At 47.6% G+C, this 26,147-nt stretch overlaps 1 protein-coding gene across 4 annotated transcripts in view; it reads left to right on the top strand.

Annotated features, from left to right (window-relative positions):
- The window catches only part of Plxna2 (plexin A2), a 214,433-nt gene extending 191,297 nt beyond the window's left edge, over positions 1-23,136 (top strand). Inside the window, exons 21-32 of one of the 4 annotated variants that reach the window (XM_008824794.3) lie at positions 2,849-2,991; positions 3,626-3,894; positions 5,803-5,869; positions 6,035-6,181; positions 6,753-6,912; positions 7,269-7,372; positions 11,011-11,110; positions 12,288-12,478; positions 13,715-13,884; positions 16,192-16,404; positions 16,983-17,133; positions 18,304-23,136. In XM_008824794.3, the coding sequence (XP_008823016.1) occupies positions 2,849-2,991; positions 3,626-3,894; positions 5,803-5,869; positions 6,035-6,181; positions 6,753-6,912; positions 7,269-7,372; positions 11,011-11,110; positions 12,288-12,478; positions 13,715-13,884; positions 16,192-16,404; positions 16,983-17,133; positions 18,304-18,399 (1,811 nt within the window). In that variant the 3' untranslated portion in view covers positions 18,400-23,136. Of the gene's footprint in view, positions 1-2,848; positions 2,992-3,625; positions 3,895-5,802; positions 5,870-6,034; positions 6,182-6,752; positions 6,940-7,268; positions 7,373-11,010; positions 11,111-12,287; positions 12,479-13,714; positions 13,885-16,191; positions 16,405-16,982; positions 17,396-18,303 lie in introns of those variants that run through there. The other 3 variants (XM_029559479.1, XM_029559480.1, XM_029559477.1) reach the window with 3 other exon arrangements.
- Positions 23,137-26,147: the final 3,011 nt, after the last annotated feature.

Raw genomic sequence — 26,147 nt, 5'->3', positions numbered from 1 at the left:
GGGTGGATAATCTGGTGAGGGTCCAATGACCCTGCTTGGCCCTCCTTTAATTAATGAACACAACCGTCAACAAGCCCAGTTAATGACCAGGTTCAGCTGAAGTCGTGATGAAGTAGTTATTTCATGCAGAAGGAACTGCTGTATAGCATCATCTTATTAAAAGGACCTGGAATTTAAAAGGATTTGGTGCTAGGATCCACATATGAGGGAGAACATACGTGGTTTGTTTTCCTGAGTCTGTGTTACTTCACTTAGTATAACAGTTTCTAGATCCATCCATTTACCTGAAAATTTCATTTCATCTTTCTTTACTGCTGAATAGAACTCCATTGTGTAAATATACCACGTTTGTTAACCACTCATCAGTTGAGGGGCACTTAGGTTGCTTCCATCTCTTAGCTATTAAGAAAAGAGCAGCAACAAACATGGTTGTACAAGTGTCTCTACAATAGGATGAGTCCTTTGGGTATATACCAAGGAGTGGTATAACCAGCTCATATGGTAGGTTCGTTTTTAGTTTAAGAGTTCGCCACACTGTTTTCCTTAGAGGTTACATGAGTTTACAATCCCACCAGCAGTGAATGAGCGTTCCCCTTTCTCCACATCCCGCCAGCATTTGGTATCAATTTGTTCTCTTGATCCTAGCCAGTCTGATTAGAGTAAAGTGATACCTTAGGGTCCCCTTCCTTTTTCTACTGATTCAACCCACAGTCTGGTCATCTCCCTCTCCCTCTCAGGGCCACTATGTCCCCACAGTCAAGGCCTACCAAGCCTCACTGGCTCAGACCAGATTTTCTTTCAGTGCCTATCTGGCTCCTGGCAGTCACCAGGCACCTTTGCAGTATGTGGAAGCCACAGCAGGAGAGCCCTGCTTCCTTCCTGATCCATCACCTCCCCACGGTTTGTTTTCTATCAGCATTGCAGACTCAGTGCTCCAAAGACCATGCTTGCTGGCAACCTTGGCCGTGAACGTGTGTAGGAGTAGAGATTATGTTTTATCCCATCTCCCACGCAGACACAGCCATAGGGTAACAAACGTACCTGGCCCTCTCTCAGGCTAAGGACCTGGCAGACTCTCTGGTTAAACATCTCAATTTGGAATCAAAACATTTCTCCTTTTGCTGCAAATAGCATTTTCATAAGCAAGCAACTACTGGACAACAAGGAAGAGCTGTGCTGAGAGAGATGGGACAGAGGCCCCAGCCCAAAGCCAGCAGAGTTAGCTCTGTCCAGAAACCCAGGAAAGTTCTTCACTGCCTGGACTCACTTATGGGCTGAGCATCTGATCGATGGGGCTTCCCAGGATTTTCAATCTTGGTTTGTGTGGTGGTTTGAATGGAAATGTCCCCCATAGGCTCCAAGTATTTGGACATTCTGTCCCCAGATGGTGGCGCTGTTTTGGGAGGTTTTAGAAGGTGTGGCTGTCCTGGAGGAAGCAGGTCACTGGGGGTGGGCTTAGAGAGCTCTTAAGGCTTGCTGGATCTCCAGTCGCTCTCTTGCTTCCTGTGCCGGTTGGAAGATGTAGAGCTCAGCTTCTGCTTCTGCTCCAGCCACCTCTGCCACCATGCCTCCCTGCCATGATGGACTGTAATTCCCCTGGAACCATAAGCTCACATAAACTCTTCCTTCTATAAATTGCTTTTGTCAGTGTTTCTATGACAGCAACAGAAAAATAATACAGTTTGTCTTCTTGCTTGGGGACTGACAGCAATTTGCCTGATCTGGCTTTTGCTGGATCCCTAGTACCATTTCCCCTGCTTCTAATACCTGCAAAGTGCTCAAGTCATGGTGTTCTCTTTTCTGCATTTTAGCCACACTTGCAATATGTAGAAGGAAAAATCAAAATTATAGATGAACATGGAAGACATAAAAATCACCCATCTTCTTATCACCTAAGTTAGATAGCATGTTACCCAGCTTCCAGTCACTATAACAAATAGTGGAGATAATAAACTTCAAAAGAGAAAGAGGGTGGGCTGGGAGATAGTTCAGTCACAAGCATGAAGACCTGAGATTGATCTCCAGAAGAGATGGGCTAGAGAGATGGCTCAGGAATTAAGAGCACCTGTTGCTCTTGCAGAGGACCTGAGTTCAGTTCCCAGCACCCATATGACAGCTCACAACTGGCTGTAACTCCAGTTCCAGGGATCTGAAACCCTCTTCTGGCCTCCACAGGCACCAGGCAGGCATGGTGGCACTTGCTTGTAATCTCAGCACAGGGCAAGCAGAGACAGGGGGATCCCTGCGGCTCACTGGCCTGCCTGTGTGGCCTACTTTGTGAACTCCAAGCCAGTAAGCAACCCTATCTCAAAGAAGGGTGGGTGGTATTTATAAGTATGACACACAAAATGTCCCCTGGCCTCTACACACACACGTACACAGGCACTCACACGTATGTGCACCTGCATATGCACATTTTAAAAAGGAAAAGGGTTATTTTGGCTCATAGTTCAAGAAGTTTCCATCTATGATCTACAGCCCTGTTGCTGTTAGGCCTGCGTATGGCTGAGCAACTGCTCACCTCATGGCTGGAAAATGAATGATCAATGGTGAGAGAAGAGACAGGGTCCTACACTCCCCTGCACTAAGGAACACATGCACACAGCTAAGACCAATCAGCTAAGACCTCCCACTTAGGCTTTACCTCTTAACATTTCTACCACCTCCAGTAGTGCCAAGCTGAGGACCACACCTTTGAGGTAATCTTTAGAATCCAACATATAGCCTCTCTACCATCACTCTCTACCATACACTGCAGCTCCCCTCATCCTTCAGACAAGCTTCTCCCTATCTCCTGTCCCCTGATCTGAGTTCCTTCTGAGCCTCCCTGAATTGCTCACTCTCACAGCTTTTGCGGAGCTTCAGACAGACATCAATGAGCTAACCAGTGACCTGGATCGATCGGGAATCCCCTACCTAGACTACCGCACCTATGCCATGCGAGTCCTGTTCCCAGGCATTGAAGACCACCCAGTCTTGCGGGAACTTGAGGTACTGCCCATCTCCTAGAGATGCAAGCTGGAGCTTCCCAGCAGTTCGGGGGGTGAGGGGGCTGGAGCAGCATGGAGTAGGGCTAGGAGAGAAAAGGTCCAGTAGTTTAACAGAACCACAACAGTAGGAACACCAAAAAGGTCGTGGTTAAGGGTACCAAGCAATGGGGACAATTCAGGATCTCATTGTCATTTTCTGATTAATGGCTGAATTAATTAACTAAGATCTTGCCTCATTCTAGCATGGATTTAAGGAGGATTAAAGAAAGACATAGGGCTCTGAGGCGTGTTTGTTCATTTGTTGGTTTGTTTACTGAAGACAATGAGTCAGGGTAGAGGAGATTAAAAGGTGATAAATAAGCTGGGGAAGTCTGATGGATCATCTCCTCTTGGACCCTTGGGAAATAAGGTGCATCCCTTCCAAATGCTGCTCAGTAGTTCACCTCCCAGCCCAGCAAAGGGGTTACAGAGGACTACAGTCTTCAGAGAACAGTCCCTCAATATTAGCTTGGGGGAACAAAACAGCTTGAGTCTCAATGAGAGGGTTCTCTAGTAAGCATCATCACTAGCAGGTCCTGAGGGCCTGGGTAGGCATCCAGAGCCTGCCCCCCCTGAGGGTCATCTTGCATACCCAGGTGCAGGGGAATGGACAGCAACATGTGGAGAAAGCCCTGAAGCTCTTCGCCCAGCTCATCAACAACAAGGTGTTCCTGCTGACCTTCATCCGCACACTAGAGCTTCAGCGTAGCTTCTCCATGCGAGACCGCGGCAACGTGGCCTCACTCATCATGACGGGCCTGCAGGGCCGCCTGGAATATGCCACTGATGTTCTCAAGCAGCTGCTGTCTGACCTCATTGACAAGAACCTGGAGAACAAGAACCACCCCAAGCTGCTTCTCCGCAGGTCTGACCCATAGCAAAGGGAGGACAGCCAGTAACTGAACAGGGCAGGGCACCTAGTTAGAAAGGCCCTTTGTATCCCTACCCCCAGAAATGACCTCCACGCAGGACAGCCTGTGTTCTCACATCTGCCCTGTATGAAATCTGATCTGCTGATCCTGGGAAAATGCTACTAGCTCACTTCTACCCAGGTATGATGGAGAACATAGGTTAGGGTCAGAGCTCAGCTTGAACACCAATCCTGCCCCCTGTCTCTGTGAGCTTGGGGTCAATGGTGCTGCCTCTCTGGTTTCGTTTCCTCATAGACATGAAACAATACATGTCTCTCAGTCTACATCCTTCCCTCTCCTTCTAGAGCTGTGTACCTCAGGATGGAAGCCACTGGCCATATGAAACTATTAACTAAAAATATGGACTTCAATTTCTCCATCTCACTGACCACATTCCCAGTGTCCAGGCATTCTGGCTGGTGGCCACCATATTAGACAGCACAGACAGACCATTTCAACCATCATTCAGATCCAGTAGACAGGCTGAGCTAGAAATTTGGAGCACATTTAGCATCCAACTTCTTGGCTTGGAACTGCCAGCATCTACTACCTGCCTTAGTTGCCATTTTCCTGACAGGGCTTTTGGAGACCCAACCCTCCCCTGCACAGGCACAGCTCTGGAGCTCTGGGTAGCAGGGACTGAGTCTGCCACCTCCACTCAGGCTCCTCCTCAGACACCTTCTGCTCACAGGTCTCAGGCATACAGGCCCCACATGGGGTAGCTTTGTTTAACTGAGCACTGATTCCCCCATCCTGCCAGTCTAAGAACTGGAAACTCTCATTAAGAGCTGTTGTATTTAAATTAGAGCTAATCTCAAGCACAAAGCAGGGAGAGGGTGCTGGGAGGACCCACAGAGAAAGCTGCAATTTCTCCTGCCATCATCACTCTCTCCCAGGCCCTACTGCTAAGCAGTCCTGGCAAAAGCCTGGGGTTTACTGCAGCCAGAGGGTATAATTTGCACCACGTGTGAGGAGTTTAACTATCCCTCGGCATCCCCATCAACAAGGTCTGTCACAGCCGATTTGCTTTGTTTCTTCCCAAGCCCCAGATCTTCAGCCTGGGGGATGGGGAGGGGAAGGAGGTAGTGCTTACAGAAACAGATTCCCTGTTGGCTAAACTCTTAAGCACTGCTCTACCTACAGGGCTGGGATCCCAGAGAGCACATAGACCACAGTGGTAATAGCTCATATTTACAGTGTTTACTAGCGGCCAAGTGTTATTCTTCACATTTTAAATACTTTAACCCATTCAAATCTAACAATTTATGAGTGTCCCCATGTAGAGATGGGGAAAATTGAACCAAGATAGGTTAAATAACTTGCCTAAGGTCACACAACCTGTAAATGATAAAGTGAGGATTTGAACTTGTGGCAGATTGACTGTATTTGGAGGGGCAGGTAGGCACCACGGAATATGCAGAGACGCCAGAAGAACAGGCAGATGCTCTTCATCACCTGCTGAGACCAGAAGGGGTGAGGAAACTGATACTTTATAGCCTATTGAATGGGCTTGTGTCTGCAACCCACACCCATTGCTGCCAACACAGTTTGTGGTACTGCCAAGTAGCAAGGATGACATGTCCCAGACTTCCAGGGTCTCAGGAGACTGAGTCCTAGGTGACTTCTAGCTGAGTATGAGGAAGAGCTTATTTCTAGCCATGTCCCACTTTTAATTGCTGCGGGAGTCCAGGTAGGTTACAGTTATTTGTCTCAGCCCTGAGCTCGCTCTCTCTCTCTCTCTCTCTCTCTCTCTCTCTCTCTCTCTCACACACACACACACACACACGCACCCACGACAAGCCTAGGCTACATCACTGGACAACTGTGTAAAGGGTGGTCCCTTACCCTTTTGCCTTCCCCAGGACTGAGTCTGTGGCTGAGAAGATGCTGACCAACTGGTTTGCTTTCCTGCTGCACAAGTTCCTGAAGGTGAGAGGGAGGGCCAAAGCCAACCACAAAGCCTGGCCTTGGGGACACCATGGGGACCTGGCCCCCAGGAACAGGGACTCCCTGGCCTGCCTGAGACTCTCCCCGTGCAGAGACAGTCAGAAAGGGCCAGGCAGAGCCCACATCCCCCACCTGATGTGCCCGCAGGAGTGTGCAGGGGAGCCTCTCTTCATGCTGTACTGTGCCATCAAGCAGCAGATGGAGAAAGGCCCCATCGACGCCATCACCGGCGAGGCCCGCTACTCCCTAAGTGAGGACAAGCTCATCCGGCAGCAGATCGAGTACAAGACTCTGGTGAGGGGGCCAAACCCCCAGTACCCCTGTGGCTGTCCCTACTCTATCTTCCAACCCATAAGGCCATCTGCAGGGATCACAAAGGCTAAGGGACCAATCTTGGGCAGTCCACAGGGCCATGCCAAGTATATGAAGAGCAAGGCAGACCTTCTTTCCCTCACCTCATCTGGTGGGCCAAAAAACCCGCCTGTACCTCAGTTTACCCTAGATGATACCAAGAGAGAAAAAGTCACCATTTTAGATGGCATAATTAGCAAGGAAAGAATCCAAGTGTGCCAATGCCTAGTGTAGAAACTAGGGGGAGTGTAACGCCAGCCCTTGACATCCGTGAATCCATCTTGAACCTTCCCCTAAGCCAACCAGGAAGTAGAGACCACCTTTTTTGACAAAGAAGGATTAACACCTTGGCTTCAGCTCTCACAATGTAGGTGATAGGAAGAAAGAAACTAAGGCTCAGGACAGAGACCATCATTCCTCACATAAGGAGGGCAAACCTGGGAAGACGGTCTCAACCCCTCTCCTATACTGCTTCCCAACTATGACTGGCTTACCCTCAATCCCCTACTTACAGATCCTGAACTGCGTCAACCCGGACAATGAGAACAGCCCAGAGATCCCAGTAAAGGTGTTAAACTGTGACACCATCACACAGGTCAAGGAGAAGATCCTCGATGCAGTATATAAGAATGTTCCCTACTCCCAGCGGCCAAGGGCTGTTGATATGGACCTGGGTAGGAACCTGGAGTTGGAGTGGGAGGGTAAGGAGGACCGTGAACCCCCCAGAGAGCTGTCAGGCTATGAGACGGCTAGAAAAAAGGGATGTGAAGTTCTGCTCTGTACAAAGCCCCCACAAGACTGGGTCCTAGCCAAGTGAAGGCCATGGGAAGCAGTTTTCCCCTGGGTTCTGCCTACTGAAATGTGGGTCTGTCCCATCTCTATCTTGACCTCATGGAGCTTTGGATGTCTCTAAGCTCTATCACTGACATCAGCCAGTGGAGACAGGGTTACTAGATCTCTAGAGGACACACAGACCCTGGCTCATAGACCCTACCCCTCTCACACTGCTGCCTGTACCACCTTCACCCAGAGTGGCGCCAAGGCCGGATCGCCCGGGTGGTGCTGCAGGACGAAGACATTACCACCAAGATCGAAGGTGACTGGAAGCGGCTCAACACACTGATGCATTACCAGGTGAGGGCAGCCCACTCCCTATGACTCTCCCCTGGAATGTCCTCTTCCCTCTCAACCCTGCTAGAAGGCCTCAAAAGCCTATAAGGTCCTTTCCTTTCTCCCTCTTCTTCCTCTTCCCTGTGTCTAGAGCAGTGATGCTCAGCTGTAGCTGCTTATTAGATTGAGGGAGTTTACAAAACATGGGTCCTCAGACTCTGCCCTCAGAATGAATCTAACAGGCATTTCTGTCCTGTGTATCTCTACATCCGTAGAAAGGACAACATGTTACAAAGTCCTCCACCTGGACAGCCCCAGGAAAGTGTCTGGTACTCACTTTCTCTGGCCTTATACTAATGCCACTGGATCTCTTGACTTGCAGCAGAACAGGGTACAGACTTGTCCTCGGGTCTTAAGATCTGCAGCTTACTGCCGGGCGTGGTGGTGCACACCTTTAGTCCCGGCACTTGGGAGGCAGAGGCAGGCAGCTTTCTGTGAGTTCAAGGCCAGCCTGGTCTACATAGTGAGTTCCAGGCCAGCTGGGGCTGCAGGGAGACGCTGTCTCAAAAAAGACAAAAAAAAACAAAAACAAAAAAAAACAAAAAGAGCTACAGCTTATTAGTTGGTGTTCTTGGAAAAAGTGAGTTCCAGGCCAGCTGGGGCTGCAGGGAGACACTGTCTCAAAAAAGACAAAAAAAACAAAACAAAAAAAAAAACAAAAAGAGCTACAGCTTATTAGTTGGTGTTCTTGGAAATACTACTTAAGCTCTCTTTCTTCTTACCTGTGAGGGGTGCTCCTAGTAATTCCTGCCCCTGCATGTGTGAGGATTAGATTCAGTGTAAAAGATGATAGGTGATGTGTTTGTATACCAGGAGACACATAGAATGAGCAGTCAGAAAAATCCCAGCAAAAGAACATAAGCATCTGCCCCACCCTACTTCCCTCCAAGGGAACCACCCATAGCTTGGGGGGCTCTCTGTAAGATTAAGCACAGGTAGACAGATTGGGATTCAAGAAAAGTACCAAAATAGAAACCGGAAATGAGAGACACTGAAGGAAATTAAGCCAACCAGAGGAAATGCCTCGGGCTGCAAAGACCCACAGGATTGTCTGATTAATAACGTCCTCCTATGCCCCCAGTTTACAAAGGGAGGCATGCAGAGAGTCTGGCAGGCTGGGATGGTAAGCACTGAGCTGCCAATGACCAGACGCTGGAAGGCCCTGGAGCTGGCTAGGAGCCTGGCAGCACCAAGAAAGCTGCAGCACTGGGGATACAAGTCTGCCTCCCTGCATCTCCCGTGCCTAGAGCTCAGCCCCAAGTAAGGGAGGTGTAGAGACTAGAGCAGCCTGACAGAAGGCACGGAGCTAGCTGGAAAAATGAGAAACAGGTTCACATATGCAAGATTTGCAGTGACATATAAAGCAGCAGGAATCATTTGTACACACATAGACAACTACCACCATATCACATGGTTAGGGCATCTGGTGAACAATTAGAACTGAATGAGAAAGCTCAAAAGAGAACAGCCTTGTGCCACCAAATCATGTGTCTCTGAAGGGCAGGCCCATCCCATGACTCCCAATGAGAGGAATGGAATATCCCATTCTCATTGTGTTCGTTTTACAAAACACTTCCAGTTCCCTCCTGTCATTTATCATTCATATATTCATTCATTCCTCAAATATTTACTGAGCCTTACTAAGTGCAAAGCACTTCCCACACTCTAGCCCTGAGTGAAAGGGGCAGCAGGGAGTCTTCCTCCCTTTGGGAGATGATGATGGTGGTGGTGTTCAAAATGGCAACACTAACACCAACACATGCTGAGTGCTCACCGGGTACCAGGCACTCTGCTCAGCTTTTGTGTGTCTTAATTCCTTTAATAATCACAACAGTGATTACTAGACATGATTACTGTCCCCAGTGACAAATTCAACAACGGAAGCCCAGGGAGGCTAAGTCATCTCATTGGTAAATATCAAAGCCAAGGCCAGACCCAGCCAGGCAGCTTGAATTTGGGTTTGCTCCACCTATTGGCTGAAAGAGTGAAAAGTTAGAGAGAGAACGCTTTAGTGACTAGCCTTGGAGAACTGGTCATGAGAGTCACCTTGTGAATCTCCCTTTAGGTGGCAACAAACCATAAATAATACCATATGTTCTTACTGGGAATGTAGACTCCTGCCCTTGCCAGGCTTTCAGGGTAGCATTTCTGGGCTATGGGTAGCAAGAAGAATTCCTGAATGCTCCCGCCCCACCTCTGTCATAGACTGTGCTGTCGGTATAAACTGCTGACAAGTTCAGAGCTGCCCCAGCCAGGAGGTGATAGAACCCTCCAGACTCTGGAGCTTTATCCACTCTGTCCTCTTACTACCCTCCCTGGTATCAAAGGGCCTTGGAGCCCCAGCAGAATAAAATCTCATCATCTTAATTAACAAAGAGATGGTTTTATAAAAAACTGTCTGGGCTCCTGCAGATTTATAGGGAGGGTAAAATTAAACACCACCACTAAAGCTGGCTATCAGGGAATCTCGTTAGCACTAATGTTCATTTATAGTTTGACTTCCCAACATTTAATTCTTTTTTGGTGGGAGAGAAAGACTGACAATTTAAGACCCAGAAAGATGGTTTTATGACTAGTGCAGCTATAAATCAAACTTATAAAGTTCATAAAAATTGTTAAAATAAAAAATGGTTTAATAGGAATGTTTTATGGTCCATAACATTATTATAGCTGTTTTATTCCTTCTGCGTTAGGGGTTTAATTGGATCGCCACAATTCTGGGGATTCTCTGTTTTTATTGGATAGAGGGTAATCTTAAATCAAGATGGCCCCAAATGTCTCCACTATGGTTCCTCATTCATCAGCCCTCCCCCAACACTGTGTGCTGGAGCTGGCATCTTCTCAGAGGACAGGGCAAAGTGCCATCTTTATCCAGACTCCCCGAGGGCAACTGCCCTTTTGCTGAAACTATTCAAGATAGCCAAAGCATAATACAACCTAGGCCAGAAGGAAAAGATGGGCCTTAGACCAGTATGACTTGAAATAAAATCCCAAATTAGGAAATTAATGAGGAGAATGTGTGTGCTAAAGACTTACAGGTCTGGAGACAAATATCAGCTTTCTCATACATTAATGATGAGACTTTGAAGCCATGGCTTAGCCCACCTGTGCGTCCATTCGCTCATCTTCAAAATGGGAATAACTGTAATTCATGAAGTTGACAGGAGGCTGAGTCTTGCTAACCCTTTTGTCCAGTAGAAACAGAATGTAAGCCATGTGTGTCAGTCTAAATTTTCCACTAGCCCCATTAAAAAAGAGGAAACAGACTACTGAAATTAATGTTAATATTACCTTATTTAACTCAGTCTAAATTATCAGTTTAAACATTTAATCAATATAAGATTTGTTCATGAGATCATTCATATTCTTTCATTTATATTAACTTACTGAAATTATCGTGCATGACTCAACTCAGTTGCTTAGAGTTCCAGTTGAAATTAGGTGTATGTCAGGTGAATCAGAGCCACCTCAGGCAGTGATTGTTGTTTATGATAGTCCTGAGCTTCTATCGACCCACTCTCTGTAGCTCTCTAGAAGTATTTGGCTATTAACTTCTCTAGACACCTGCATTTACCCATTCTGTCTTTTTGTGACTTTCTCAGGTGTCAGACAGGTCAGTGGTGGCTTTGGTCCCTAAGCAGACTTCCTCCTACAACATCCCTGCCTCTGCCAGCATCTCTCGGACATCCATTAGCAGATATGGTAAGCAGCCAGAATGCAACAGGACAGAGTCTAGGTGTCTGTAACCCCCAGAGACCACCTGCGCCCAGTCCCAGCAAGAAGCCCATACTAGCTGTCATACCTCCATACAAAGGTACTGGTTTGTTTGCCTCCCTCCTCCTGAGGACTCTACTCATTAGGGACATGTGTCTACTCTAAGAGGCAGTAGGTGGCACCATGAGTCCTTCCTTGCTATCCAGACCTGGTAAAGGAGTTGGAGTGGCCTAGATCAGGGAGGCACCCTGATGTGTTCACCTAACCTACTTTGTACCTATGGCCCTGGTTGAATTTATAATAGCATCCCTTTTCCCAAAAGTCTTCTAGTCTGGCCACTAACTTGATCATTTTGTTGTTGTTGTTGTTCCAATCCCCAGTGTCCTCTGCACAGTACGTTAGCATGTTTCATTCTCTCTTACTTTGTCTTGTCTGGTTCCATGTACCCTCAAAGGCACTGGGCTTTCCAGATGAAGGATACCACAGGATTGAGCACAGTAGCTCCAAATGGGCTCAGAAAATAAGGGCCATAGTCTAGGCCCCAAGAAAGAAGTGTCTGTTAACTACCAAGAGGATCATTACAACTGAGCCCTCAGTGTGAAGGCTTTCTAACATTTCTGTGGATATGTCCAGTTGACATTTTATTTGATGATTATTCATTACTGGAAACAGAGGAAAGGAGACTCCGAATTCCCATAGGTCTCTGAACTCTCACAAGTCCCTTTAATTTTTTAATCTTGTGTGTATGAGTGTTTTGCCTGTATATATGTAAATACACCTATGTCTTGCAATGCCCACAGAGGTCAAAAGAACATTGAACCCCTGGAACTGGGGTTACGGATGGTTGTTAGCTACCATGTGGGTGCTGGGAACTGAACCTAGGTCCTCTCCGAGAGAAGCCAGTGCTCTTAACTGCTGAGACATTTCTCCAGTCCCTGAGCTCTCAGAATTTCTAAATCTTACTAGAAATGAATTTTAGACCTCTCTGTCCTCAGGCCAGTCAAAGATCTCTAAAGCCATCCACCAAATACGCAATCCCAAGAGCCCTTTCAAGGTGAAGCAGGTTTATTCTGAATGGATGCAGTGGGTGGGTGGAATTCTTGAAGGATGCTTCTAGCAAAAGAATGGCCCACCTCACTATGGCCTTCCCCTGCCCCCTGCACAGATTCTTCCTTTAGGTACACAGGCAGCCCTGACAGCCTCCGGTCTCGGGTCCCCATGATCACCCCAGACCTAGAAAGTGGAGTCAAGGTGTGGCATCTGGTGAAGAACCATGATCATGGTGACCAGAAGGAGGGTGACCGGGGCAGCAAGATGGTGTCTGAGATCTACCTGACCCGGCTCCTGGCCACCAAGGTAACTCCTGCTCTGCCCAGGCCAAGTTGTTCCCTATACTTTGGAGCAAACAGCAGCGTTTCACATGCTTTCTCCTGCTCTTCTGGTCTCTGCCACCACTGCCTTTTCTACCACTTTCTGGCACATTGGGAGAGAAAACAGAAAGACCCAGTTGCAGTAGCAATCTAAGTGAAGACTCCCTCTTCCCACCCATTGCGTTTTAGCCTGAGGGAGTTGTAGGCAGCATGCTCTTACCTTCCCAGCGGCTGAGAACAAAACAAGTATGCCATACTTTACGGATCCAGCTAGACTACAAATGCTATCCCCACTGACCCCACAGCAATGCTACAGGAACTCCAACCCAGTGGCTTAAAGCTCTCAGACTTTCCCAGAATGGCCCCGAGCACCTCTGTCAGACCCATGTCTCCATTTGTACTTTGCCTGATATGCCTAGCATACAAATAAGAGACCAGCAAAGAGACACCAGAAAAGGCCAGGGAGTCTCTTGGTCCCCAGAATATTCCTTAAGCCTGTCAACTATGAGGCCCAAGCTTGTCACTGCCTCCCAGAATCCCTGAAGCCTATATGTCAGGGCTGTGCCTTGGTGTTCTTGAAGCTAAACACTTTACCTGTAGCCTATGCTCCTGACACCACGTGTCCCGGGACACTAACACCTTAAGGCTATTCATCCTTCCTGTCGAGACCCTTCCCCACCCTGAAGGCCCTGGTCATTACAGGTATGAGGATTTCACTGTAGGCTTGTGATCTTAAAGTCAAGTTCTTACCCCAGCAGCATAGCTTTCAAGATGCATTAGAAAAAATGTCCTGAAGGCATGATTCTTGCTAAAGTTACCTTTATATCCAGATTAGTGGTGGGAAAAGCAGCTCAAAAAGTCTCTAGCATGAAACTTTTTCCTCCTGGGTTTTGAACCTGAACCTGGTTTTGAACCTGATCATGCTAAGAGCAGGTGATCCCTGGTCATCAAACTCCCTTGCATCCCTTACAACCTGAACCCTCCCATTCACTCTGGGAAAGTCTGGTCTCAGAGCTCTACCTACCAAGCCCACACTCGCTGGGCACTTCTCATGACTTCCCAAATCCCATCTAGTACCTGCCCCACCCCCATCCCTCCATTTGCACACTTGCATTTTACACAAATTCCCAAGGTAGGATGGATCCAAGGTACCATCTGACATGCCCCCTTCTGCTTTCTGGCACCCACCCTCCACCTCACTGTCTCCCTATGCTTCCCCCAGGGCACCCTGCAGAAATTTGTGGATGACTTATTTGAGACCCTGTTCAGCACTGTGCACCGGGGCAGCGCTCTCCCTCTGGCCATCAAGTACATGTTTGATTTCCTGGATGAGCAGGCAGACAGACATAGTATCCATGACACAGATGTGCGGCACACCTGGAAGAGCAACTGGTAACTCCAGGGGAACTCAGTGGGGGCCACCTGGGGAGGCCCAACAGAGACTAGAGATGGGAGGCAGCTGGGTTTACCTGGGGCTGGGTGATCAGAGGCTCCTAGAACACAGGGCATGCACACTGTGCGGAGCTAACATGGTCCCCAGGCTGCCTGGTTAAGTGGGGCCTGCCTGGCCTGACCTTTTTAGGCACACTTGAGCTCTCCCTTATCTGTTGCGACCCTTCCCCAAGGAGAGCTTACTCTCCCTAACATAGAGCCCTCTAGTTATCAAAAGGAGGAGCTACACATGAAACCAGGCAATGAAGTTTCCTAGTTCATCACTATTGAGCATTCGGAGAGATGCACTTCTGAATTAGGACCCTTGGTAAAGATGGCTATTGCTGGTGAGGGGCCTTATACTTGCTATAGACTTAAACCCACAAGCATGAGGATTTCATTGTAGGCTTGAGATCTTAAGGCCAAGTTCTACCCAGCAGCATAGCTTTCAAGAAGCAACAGGAAGATTGTCCTGAAGGCATGATTCTTGCTGAAGTTACTGCCTGATCCAGATTAGTGCTGGGAAAAGCAGCTCCCAACAGCCTAACATGAAACTTTTTCCTCCTGGGTTTTGAACCTGAACCACAGACCATGCTAAGGCCTGGCTTTCAGGTCAGACAGAGTTTGGCTAAGAGCCAGAGTCAAAAGGCTTCCTCCAGCAAAGAGCAGAGGGAGAAAGCATTTGGGTTGGGCAGGCAGCCCATGCAGCTGTCTGGAGTCAGCAATCTTCAGAAAACAGAACTGACACAGATGGGTCCAGGCTGTTATTTGGGAATCAAAAGTCCTAGCAACCAACAAAATACTTTGGAAAGAGCCAACCCTGGACTCTCCCTTCCTTCCCTGGGTGTTATGGTCCCTGGGCCCTCCTTTTTTGCAACTTTGGTCACAATGGAGTGACAGAGAGGCTCAGTGATAGTGAGTGAGGAATGCACAGTGTGTTCTGTCAAGGCAGGACCATTATATCTCCCCTGCTTTGCAAGATCCCAGCCCAGTACTCGGAATAGTAATTTTGTGAAAATTGAGAGAAAATTCAAGGCTGTCCTCATCTCTGTGCCTTCTGCAGGCTGGCTAGACTCAAACAACAGCAATGTACTCCCCTAGTGTGATAGAGCTGAGTCACCTGACCACCTCACATAGCAAAGGTCCAAGAAAAACAATTTAAACATGCCCAGCACTGCTAGAGGAAGGAAGGGCAGAAGAGCTGCACCAACATTGGCTCCTCGAATTTCAGGAAATGGAGCAATAAGCTGCAGGTTGGAGGACAAGTGGAGATCACAATGGAAGGCCTGGGAGATGGGCAACATTGATCTTCCCAAGACCGAGCATTAGAAAGACATTAGAAAGTCTGGAGACCATGAAAGTCAGGAGAAGGTAAAGAGGAGACTAGGGAGAGCTAGGGCCACTATCTTGGGCTAGAAGGGCAAGCCCAGGACAGAGTTAATTCCAAACAGGCATCAAAAGAGTTAAAAGACCGTTGTAAAAGAGACAAAACAGCAGCTGTTCTGGCTTTAAAGGAAGGCAGCCTTACCACCTAAGGCCTCAGAAAGCTATTCCTCTCTGCCTTTAGATTCTAGAGTCTCATAGGCAGTCAGTCTCCTAACTACTGATGGGTTCCTTTTGGGGCGGGAAAAACTTAGAGCTACAGTGAGCCATTCCCCAAGTGCCAACAGCCCCTCCCCTCCCTCTGACATGTCTAGATACAGAAAACCCTGGGGAGAGCCCTGAAAGAACTCACCCTGCCCCACAGGGAGCACATTCCCTGGCCCAGTCGCCAAGGCCAACCCTGGGAAGCAGCTCAGCAGCAGGCTAGGCAGGGAGGGCAGGTGGCACCCTTTGTGCCCCCTCCGACGCAGTGCCTTGGGCAGCTGGCAGCATCCTTCCAGATAATGACTACGAACACTGTGAAGGACTCCAGGAGCCTAGTGTCTTTGTCTAAAGCTCTCAGAAAGTTGTTTTGTTTTCTGTTTGCCCTGCTCCTGGGGTACTGAGGACTTTAGAAAAACCAGGAAGAAACAGAGCCCAGACACGCCCACTCTTCAGCTGTCAGGGAGCAGAGCCAGTGCCCTGGTAAGGTATGAAGCCTGAGGCCCCTTTGCTTTCTCCTACAGCCAGGAACATGTAGACTAAGCTAGCAGCCTTTACTGGACCAGTCTGAGTTCATTCCCTTGCCTTTTATAATGGCCATCTACCATTCAGGGGTGAGGGAGGAATATTAACAAGGGACAGTGTCCAAGTACATCCTCCAGGCTGCTCTGCCTTTTCCAACAGCCTCCCTCTGCGCTTCTGGGTGAATGTCATCAAGAACCCCCAGTTTGTATTTGACATCCACAAAGGCAGTATCACAGATGCCTGCCTCTCTGTGGTGGCACAGACCTTCATGGATTCCTGCTCCACGTCAGAGCACCGACTGGGCAAGGACTCACCTTCCAACAAGCTGCTCTATGCCAAGGACATCCCCAGCTACAAGAGCTGGGTAGAGAGGTCAGTACTCTCTCAAGACACACCCTGTGGGCATCAGTGACTGAGTACTGGGACCTCATACTACCCTACTGTGGGAAGAAAGGGGGCTTTGTGCCCTGGGAAAGCTGATAATTATCCTAATTAGCTTTTACTGAGCACATGTACGCACCCAATACTGTGATAAAGATTTTATATGTATTGTCTCACTAAAATGTCCAGTGGAGTTGTCAAGTAGCTGCTATGATTATAGCTGTTTTACTAATGAAGAAACAGAGGCACAGAAAAAACTACATAATTATTTGCCCAAGGTCACCAGCTAGCAGGTAGGAGAGCTTGGATATAAACACAAGGAGTCTGGCCAGAGTCTGCACTCTTAACCACTCTGGACACAGCAGCTCTTAGCTGACTGGAGTGTCTTGTAGAAGTTGCACCTTAGACATAAACCTCAGTTTGAGACAGGCCAGCAGAAGCCACGTCAGAGAAGAGATGGAAAAGCAGAGGCAGTAGGGACCACCTGGTTCTCCCAAGGGACCTGAGCCAGAGTAGGTGCTACAGATATTTGCTGAGCTCCCATCATGGGTCTTTCCTGTCCACAACAGATACTATGCAGACATAGCCAAGCTCCCAGCCATCAGTGACCAGGACATGAACGCCTACCTCGCCGAGCAGTCTCGTCTGCATGCCACAGAGTTCAACATGCTGAGTGCTCTCAATGAGATCTATTCGTATGTCAGCAAGTACAGTGAGGAGGTAAGACAGGTCCCTTCTGCCAGAGACCAGCCCGCAGGGACCAGGCTACTAAGCAGAAAGCTTGATCCAGGCAGGAAACATCAACAGTGGGGAGGGGAGCTCACTTAAAGAGTACATTTTACAATAAAAGCCATTGAGCTCAAAACTGCCATTTTTCCTTTACAAGGCAGCCCAATCTTTCCTGATTCATTGAACACTTTCCAGTATATCATTTCACTCATTGTTAATTAACACAATAAAAACACTTTTAATCATTTTTCAATTCAAAGTGTTGTATGATTAATTTCATTCTTTCTTAAACAATGAGTCAAACCATCTGTTTGTACTTGGGCAGAACCTGTCAATCAGATTTCAGATAGACAGCTGGACTTTGGCATGAATGGAGGTTAACAAGGACAGCTTTAGGAAGATAAGAGGTTACACATTAGCACTGAACCTAAAGAAAGAAGCAGCCAAATAATAACTAGTACCTATGTAGCTCCTCCATATGCTGTAAGCACATGGGGGCTATACATACATGGACATATTCCTGCATGTGTCTATAGATGTCTGCTCTCCATGATGGTATATAACATGTCACCCATATGGTGGTGTTCCCACCAAAATAAATGGAGCTGAAAAACTAAGTGATCTCGGAGCCACCCTAACCTCACGATGCAGCACACCCTATGGAGCTACTGTGTGGATGAACTTACTGAGCTGCTGGTTGTGCAACATACAAGACTAGGTGCAGACTATACACTTAATTGTAATCTACGGTGTGACTAGTGCATTAATTTACTATCCAACACTTATCACCCTTGTAGAGTATATTCCTTCTATTTATAACAAAAGTGCTTGCCTCCAAACAGTATGTTGTGTTATGCTGACAGGAGATTCAGACATCTCATGTATGTTCTCCTGTGTTTCATTCTCTCTCTTGTGTGAGTGCATTCTAGGATGATGTCTGCCAGTGAAAAAAATCATGTAAGAACCTTTTCTCAAAAAGTTTTCGCGTGGCTAAGCAAAGCGTGACTGCGCATAGATCTCTTCATTAATCATGCCAAGTGTTTGATGTTAATTCCTAAAGGCAGAATGCAGAGGAAGAGGGAAGGGGGGGGGTCGAGGACTCCAGAAAGCAGTGTCTTTGAAGATGATTCTTGAGTCACCCACCTTTGTTCTGCCCCTCAGCTCATCGGGGCACTAGAGCAAGACGAGCAGGCCCGGCGGCAGCGACTGGCCTACAAGGTGGAACATCTCATTAACGCGATGTCCATCGAGAGCTGAGAGGAGGACTTCCTGTTCCTGGAGGAGGGACCCATCCAAGCTGTCACACTGTAGTCTCAGAAGGAAGGACAGGACGAGTGAAGGAGACCAGGCCCCAGAGCTGGCCGCCCCCCAAAACCCCATCCAGGGGAGAGGGAGGGCCCCTCTCTTGACAACAGCCACGTTTGGTTACAGCCAGTTCCTGTGAGGACAGCAAGCACCATCCATGGCAGTGAGAGCTGGGGATGCCAGGGACGAGGAGAAGATGGCCCTTCAAGCTGAGAGGCTTGAGCCAGATGGTTCTGCCTCTGTGACTGCTGCTTTGCATGAAAACTCCTTTGATGTATATTGGAAAATAATGAGAACTTTATTTAATTTTTTTTAAGAAAAAGGGAAAAAACAGAAATAAAACAAAACTAAAGCCTCCCTGTCAATCCCGTCCAACTTTTGTTTAATCCTGATTTGTCCCCTTCCTCAGTAATCTCTCTCCTTCCTGTAACATCTCTTTCCCAATGTCAGAAAAAGCCTAGGGAGAGATGCTGAGAGAAACTGGTATAGAAATGCTCTCCTCTCCCTCGAACTGAAAGGAAAAGGAGGAAAGGGAGGAAGGAGCACAATTTCGCACTAAATGCTTGGCAAAGAAGCCAAGAAGGCTTGGAGCACACAACAGCCAGAAGAGCCTGGGAACTACAGGCCTCTGTGGGAATCTCGAAGCTGAACAGCCCCCCTGGCTGACAGAAAACAGCTTTCCATGCCACACACCTGCGTATTGTCTACTGAGAGGAAGGCTGTGCCCATCAAGAATTTATGACCTATGGGAATGTCTTTTCATTTGATTCATTTAATCCCAAGCCTCAACAAATGAGGAGCTGTACTTTTCCTTTGGTTTCCCTAGAGTGGTCATCAGAAGTGGAAGAGGTGGGCCTCACACCTCCTCCCTGAGGATGCTGAACAGAGTTCCCTTTTGTCATATGCCAGGCACCCGGGGGCCAATACAGATCAGGCCTCCCCAGGTTTGCTCTGGGAGCTGACTGGGGACATGGGTATTTGCCTTTGGATTCCATTCCAACCATCCAGTGGTTTCTGGCAATTAAAAAGAAAACAAACTCAAACACCGTTTACAGTAAGCAATACTTGAAGAACACAGGTTTAAGAAGCGGCAGTATTTATTATTACACTTTCTCTTGTGCCTAGGGAGGGGAAGCCAACCTTCACTCATATCCAGAAATCTGGGCACACTGCACTTGCCTCAGTAGAAATGACTGTGGCATCCCAGCGTCACTGTCATCTCTGCCTCCCATGGACCCATGGATGTGAAGGACAGTGGATGATTTTCTAAGGGCACCTATCTTTTCCTCTGTTTCCTAATATCTAACACTTTGGATGACTAGCTCTCCTGAGTGTAGCTTCCACACAGAGGCCAAAGCTCCATCCTCAGGTCCAAAGGCCCCAGAGGAGGAGCACTCTCTGGTGGCAGGGCAGGAAATTAGCAACTGGGTGGTGCTCAGGGAGTCCAGTCCTCCTGCTTTAGCATGGACCCAAGCAGCCAGCTCCAATATCTCTGCAAGTATCATCTGAGTGATAGAAGGACAAGAGAAAGGCAGAGGGGAGAGCTGAAGAGAAACCATCTCCCCTTCCTGCCTTCTGCTTTCCAAAGGATCAGGAATGCCAGGCTGCAGGCACCAGCTACCCTACAAGAAGCTGGACTAGAGTCATTTCCTTCACAATTAACTCAAGCCTCAGCTTTTCTGTACCCTGCTACACCCTCAAATGATTCCAGTTTCCTGAGACTATGTTGACCACACGTAACTCCCAATATAGGGCAAGAAAGGGAGCAAAGAAAGTGGCTTCCATTCCACACATGTGTCTTCGAATTGCTGTCTCGTACACAGCAGACACTGCCTGGGCTATTCAGCTTGTTTCTTGCCTGAATGCAGCTGATAAACAGGGAGAGATGCATTCAGCAAAATACTCAGGAAACTTGCTGATTTCATGCTGATTCACAACCAGCCATCGCAAGGCCATTTTCTTCTGATAATCTACTTACACTAAAGTTTCTTGGGGCCCTGTTAACACTAGTGACTGGCCTTCCACACTAAGCCAAAGTGTTTACTCTTCACAGCACCCAAAACTTATCATCTCAGAACCCCATAATTTATGAAAATGAAAGAAGAGATGAAGGCAAGAAGACTGTGAACAGAAGACGGTGCTACCCACAACAGACTCCACCCTTTCATTTTCCTTCCCAGATCCGTTCAAGTAAAGGCTTTCTGAGCTTCTGCTTCTCGGGCTGATGTCCAGAGTGGTGTTTCACCAAGAAGTAAAAAGAAGTTCAGTATCTCACCATCTTACCCAACCCATCCACCCCCGCCCCCGCCTCAGTGTTTCTACGTGGTGTCTCTCAGCAGCCACATATGGTGGCCTCTCACTGCCTCTGGGATGCTTCACTGAAGATATGTAGACAGTGTATGGTGATGGCGGGGACAGCTGATCAGAGTAGAATGGAAAGGAGCAGGGCCAGCCATGAGTGGCAGTCTGGCCATATTGTTAAAGATTCCATGAGAGAGGCAACTTGGGCTGGGGAAAAAATGACCAAGGAGCGTGTGTCTAAGGGAGAATTAAGAAGGAATACTTGGCTGGAAAGAGCTGGGGTGAGTGATTGCTGAATCTTGCTCTCATTCTAATTATCTATCCCTCCACCAACCCTTTGCTTTGGTCCAACAAGAACCAATGGAGTCTGTTCCCTAGGTTATGAAGAAGAGGAGAGGAAGGCTACTCTTCTTGCTCTTATCCAATTTGAAGATATTTTGGCCTTTTGATTAAAAAATATATTGAAGCCACAACCCCTCCCCACCAGAAGCCATACGTCTTTGGAGGAGGCAAGAAATCTCTCTCCGAAGCTTCCCCAGATTTGCTTTGTTGTATTGATCTACCCAAATGCCAGTTCTCTGGGAAAGGAGTAGGCCTCTGGAGGGCTTGGAGAGATAGGATGCTAGTAGACTAGATGGAAACCTGTTCTGGACCTGACAACACCTCCTGCCTTCTGTGTGGGTCAGGCACTTCTGTGTCTGATATCCTACCTCTTTCCACAGTCTGACTCTCAAAATCACTTCTGACCCCCCTCTCCTTATGGAGGGCAGTCATTCAAAGCATGGATGCAGTGTGACCCTCACAGAAGGAGGGAACTGTGTCCTGCATCCATTCACTTGGAGAAGGTTCAAGAGCAGCAGTCATCCACCAGGTTCTTCTAAAGGTTTTGAAAACAAGACAAGAAGATCCTTCCAGAAAATTCATCCTCTCCAAGTTGCTGGTCCTGCCAACACAGCAAGATGGTTCTCCCCTCCCTCCCTGGCAGAAGGCACCAGGTGCATAGAAAATGAGGTGCCATGAAGGAAGAAGTCTGACACCCAGCTGCCTTACCTTATCCTGGGGTCAGGTCCCCAGCAGTGAGAGCTGCTTTCATTTCTAGTGCGGCCAGATCTTCAGAAGGCACCACTTTGCTGCTTGAGCTCCTGACCTTCCCTCAATTCTACCAAATAAGGATACAAAATAGCAGTCACGACCCCAGGCCCTGCTGAGCCCTCAGCAGAAGCAGTGGTGGCTGTGCAAAGACTAGCAGTGTCTGACATAGCAAGCAGAGAAGGCCGGGAGTCCTTGGCTGTCAAGTCTCCAGGTGCCTCACAACTGCCACTTCTGCAACCTCAACTACTCCTGATGATAGTGAGCCAGCAGTTACTCTAGAAAGGCCCTTCTTTCCAGCCACACTGTGTCATGGGGCTAAGACTTCTGGGACCTCGACATAGGGAAGAATTGAGATACAGAGAGCTAGGAGAGTAAGAAAATGCAGGGTGGCCTCAGGGATCCAGGGTATGGGGCAGAGCCCACGGTGGGTGGAGCCTGGGAGAGAAAGGTCCGGTCCTCCAGACCCTGTCCCAGGAATGTGGTTGGAGAAGACAGTGGCATTGTTTTCATAACTCTAATCTCTTTCCCCTCTCTCGATCCTTTCTCTTAGTTCCCCAGAGTAGAATTTTAGCATCTGGAGCCCAGTGACACCCATATCAAAGGGTAAAGTTTCTCTTGGTACTTTCTCATTAAGTTTAGGGAATGTCCTGAGAGACAATCAAGGCCAGTGCCTGTCAGACAGGCCTCAATCCAATAAGCAAACTGGAGGTCCCCTGCCTTCCACAGACCCGCAACTCTCTCTCCTCCCCAACATAGCCCCGGCAGGCTGGGCTGCTCCCTTCCTGCCTCTGTGCTGCCTGAACCTTAGGAGCCCCATCCAAGGAAGTGGGAAGCTTCTTGCAGAGCTCAGTCAAGGTCATCACTTTGACTTTACTGACCTCCATTTTGGCATCAGAGCATAATGAGGCATGGTCCCCGCCAAACAGGACTGAAGTTCCTGAGTGTATGGGAGAGAAAGGGACACGTTCTTTACACCACAAGAGAACCCTGAGCCCACCTGCCTCTCCTCGTCCCCCTCCTACTCAGACCCCTTCCCATGACACACTGGAATCTGTATTATATCTATTTTTAAGAAAGTACAACTCTGGTTGTCTGGTTTTGTTGTTTTTACAGGTGTTATGAAATAAGAAAATGAAGTATTTAAAATGTTCCAATAAAGCGGGATTTTTGTTATTCTAATATATTATCATGTACCTATTGTAAATACGAAACTCCTATTTTGCAAGCCAACGACACAATTTGTACTGTTGTTATATATAAATAAAATTTACTGAATTAAAAAAAAAACACCTTAAATCATCAAATAAACCTGATTATTTGATCACGTATGTACAGAATAACTTAAGGGGCCTATTTAAAAGCAGGTACTTAGATCAATTAAGTTGTTTTGAGTGAATTTGAAAAGTTTCTGTGGAGCTAGAGCTTATTAATGTCCAGCCATCATCATTATCAGTGCCTTAGGACCCCAGAATACAGCTTTCCTCCAAAGGAGGATGGGCTATGGCAGACTTCATGGGTTGAGGCTCCTTTCCAGAGTGATTTCTGAGAACAGGAAACCCCTACCACCAGCCGTTCCTAAAAGAACACTCACTCATTTATGCAAAGCATGTGTTAAGCCATGGGGTAATTGCTGGGGTAAAATGAGGATGAGAGAAGACTGGTCGTTGCCCTCACCACCCTTGGGAAGGATATGAAAGATGTCTCAGCCAGGCCCTGGGAGAGGCAGCATTCACTTCAGAGATGAAAGGTGAATGAAGGAAGACCACAGATAGTGAGTGCTTTTTAGACCAACCCATGGGAGAGATAGGAGGGTAGCCGGGCCCTGGGAGAGGCAGCATTCACTTCAGAGATGAAAGGTGAATGAAGGAAGACCACAGGTAGTGAGTGCTTTTTAGACCAACCCATGGGAGAGATAGGAGGGTAGCCCCTGACCTGGAAAACAAAATGGAACCCAGAAGTAGAACTTTCATAGGCTGCAGTGATGCTGAGGGGATGAGGTCACATGATCCCCAATCCTTGGACTCCCTCTAAACTGAGGAAGATATCCACCCCCATACTCCTATTTCCCTATTTTCACCCTGTGACTCCATGCACCCTGGGTGTGTGGGTAGGGTTCCCATTCTCTGACTAGTGAGACAAATTAAGTGAGAATAACTCAAAAACCTGTCCCAACCAAGCATACACAGAAGCCACTGGTGCCTCTTCATGACAGTAGGACCAGGAGTTTTCTGGGTACATAGCAGGGTACCCTGACTTCAGGGCCTCCAGTCTTAGGAGGAAGACATAGACCTCAGTCTGGTAGGGCCAGCCAGAACACACAAAGAAATGGAGCCTGGTACTCATGAAGCAAAAGCACATAAACAATGGGGCACGCGTGCGTGCGTGTGCGTGTGTGTGCTCATGCACGTGTGCTAGAGTTACAGAAAGTTCCCATATTCAAAGAAAAAATTGAGACTCATGGTCTTTCTGCCTAGGCCTCCTGAGTGCTGGGATTACAGGTGTGTAGCACACCAGGCTCAAAGACATAATTCTTGAGCTTTCCAGCCACTACTCAGCAGCTTCTGAGATTTCAATGTGCATGTGTCCCATGCATCTCTCACTTCCATCTCCATCCTCCCAGGAATAGGAGGAGAGTACAGTGCTGGGGCCTGAGTAGAATTAGTCCACTGTGTTCAATAGCACAGCATAACTGGGGAACACAACCCCATTTTGCTAACATTAATTCATCATCTGCTTCCCTCTGAGATGCAAACCTAGAGCACAGAAGATGCTCTGCTCCATGGTGAAGAAGGTACAACCATTTTTCTGCAAAAGCAAACTTGTGACTCTGGTGAGCTAACACTGTATATGATGGGGCAGATAAATGACAATGGTCTCTGTCACTGTCTGTCCACGTCCCTGGCTTTTCAAAGGAGCCAACCATGATTCAGGGACACCTAGACAGAAGAGACCATTTCTTTGTATGGGATCCGTATACCTTTGCACTTCCCAGCCCTTCTACTTACTCTTCTCTACAAGTCGGCCTTGGGACATACCTATTATTAAATATCTGCCATGGTGAAGAAGAGGAAGCGAGAGGGGGATGTACTGGTCCCAGGTCTTAATTTTTCACTGCTGAATTTCCAGGACAAAGAGTACAGTAAATGGCCCTTTGCAGAAGCTCAGGTATGTTTGGGTTTTTTTTTTTTTTTTTTTTTTTTTTGTATGTGATTCAGAGAAGTTAAAAGACTTGCTTGAGGTCACACAGTCACTGATTCCTGAGCTCAGAGCTCAGGCTCTTTGCACTGTGCAACATAGCCTCTGCTTAGCTCTGGGGTAATAGAGAAACTCTCCATTGAAATGGATCCTTCCTCTTGTCTCAAGCAACTGCTGCAGGAGAATACATGTAGGCAGTTGTTAATATCCATATTTGTTCCATACTATTGACATCTGCCCCTCACTCACTGGGAACATGATACCAGAGTAAATACTGTGAGGCTAATCTAGAGGGGAAAGAGTGAGTTCCAAAGAGTCAGGCCCCCAGCAGTTCATAGCTCAACATCAACCCCAAATCCTTATTCCTTGAAAAAAAATGTCCCTTCTCTTTGAGGGAAGTAGATGTCATTTTCACACCAAGTACAAAATAATTTCGCCAAATCACAGCAGTAGGATTCTTAGCCCAGGAAAGCAAAGCCTACATGAAAAGCCATGCAGGAGAATCCAGGAGGGTAGATGTGGCTGGAAATTGTGTGATTCCAGGACACCATAGTTGCTCAGGACCTCTGCCTGGCAGGTTGGTGGGTGCAGAGAAGGCTCCTTGCTGTGTTGTATGGGCTACTGGTATCCTCAAATACATACAGGGCCCATTAATAAGCCACATAGAGGACTTTCTCCTACACATTGCTATATTAACTTCAACTCTGATTTTCCTTTATGTACCTGCCAAATTCATCTTTGGTCATCACCCAACTCCTTTCTCATTGCTAGGTGTCGTGCATTCCTGGCTGAGATCTCGGGCTCTGGATTCAGATCACCTCAGATTGAATTTCATTCTTAAACTGTGTGGTCCAGGGCAAGTTACAGGACCTCTTTGTTATTCTATTTTCAAAATTATTGTAGGAGTCAAATAAGGTAAGTAGTGGACTTGCTGGACACTGCAATAGCTAAGTGAGAGAGAATCAATCATGTATCCTTCTTTCAGAACCTAGAAGCTGTACAAAGAAGCTAAACCAACACATCTTCAGAAATGAAAGCTGGTGTCTGAGTATTACACCCTTAGAGTAGGAACGCTTTTTACCCAAGGCAAAACCAGATATGAGCCAACCAGT

This window comes from Nannospalax galili, unplaced genomic scaffold, assembly GCF_000622305.1.
Source record: "Nannospalax galili isolate Female #2095 unplaced genomic scaffold, S.galili_v1.0 scaffold648, whole genome shotgun sequence".
Lineage (NCBI taxonomy): Eukaryota > Metazoa > Chordata > Mammalia > Rodentia > Spalacidae > Nannospalax > Nannospalax galili.
This window is presented reverse-complemented; position numbering and strand designations above follow the sequence as displayed.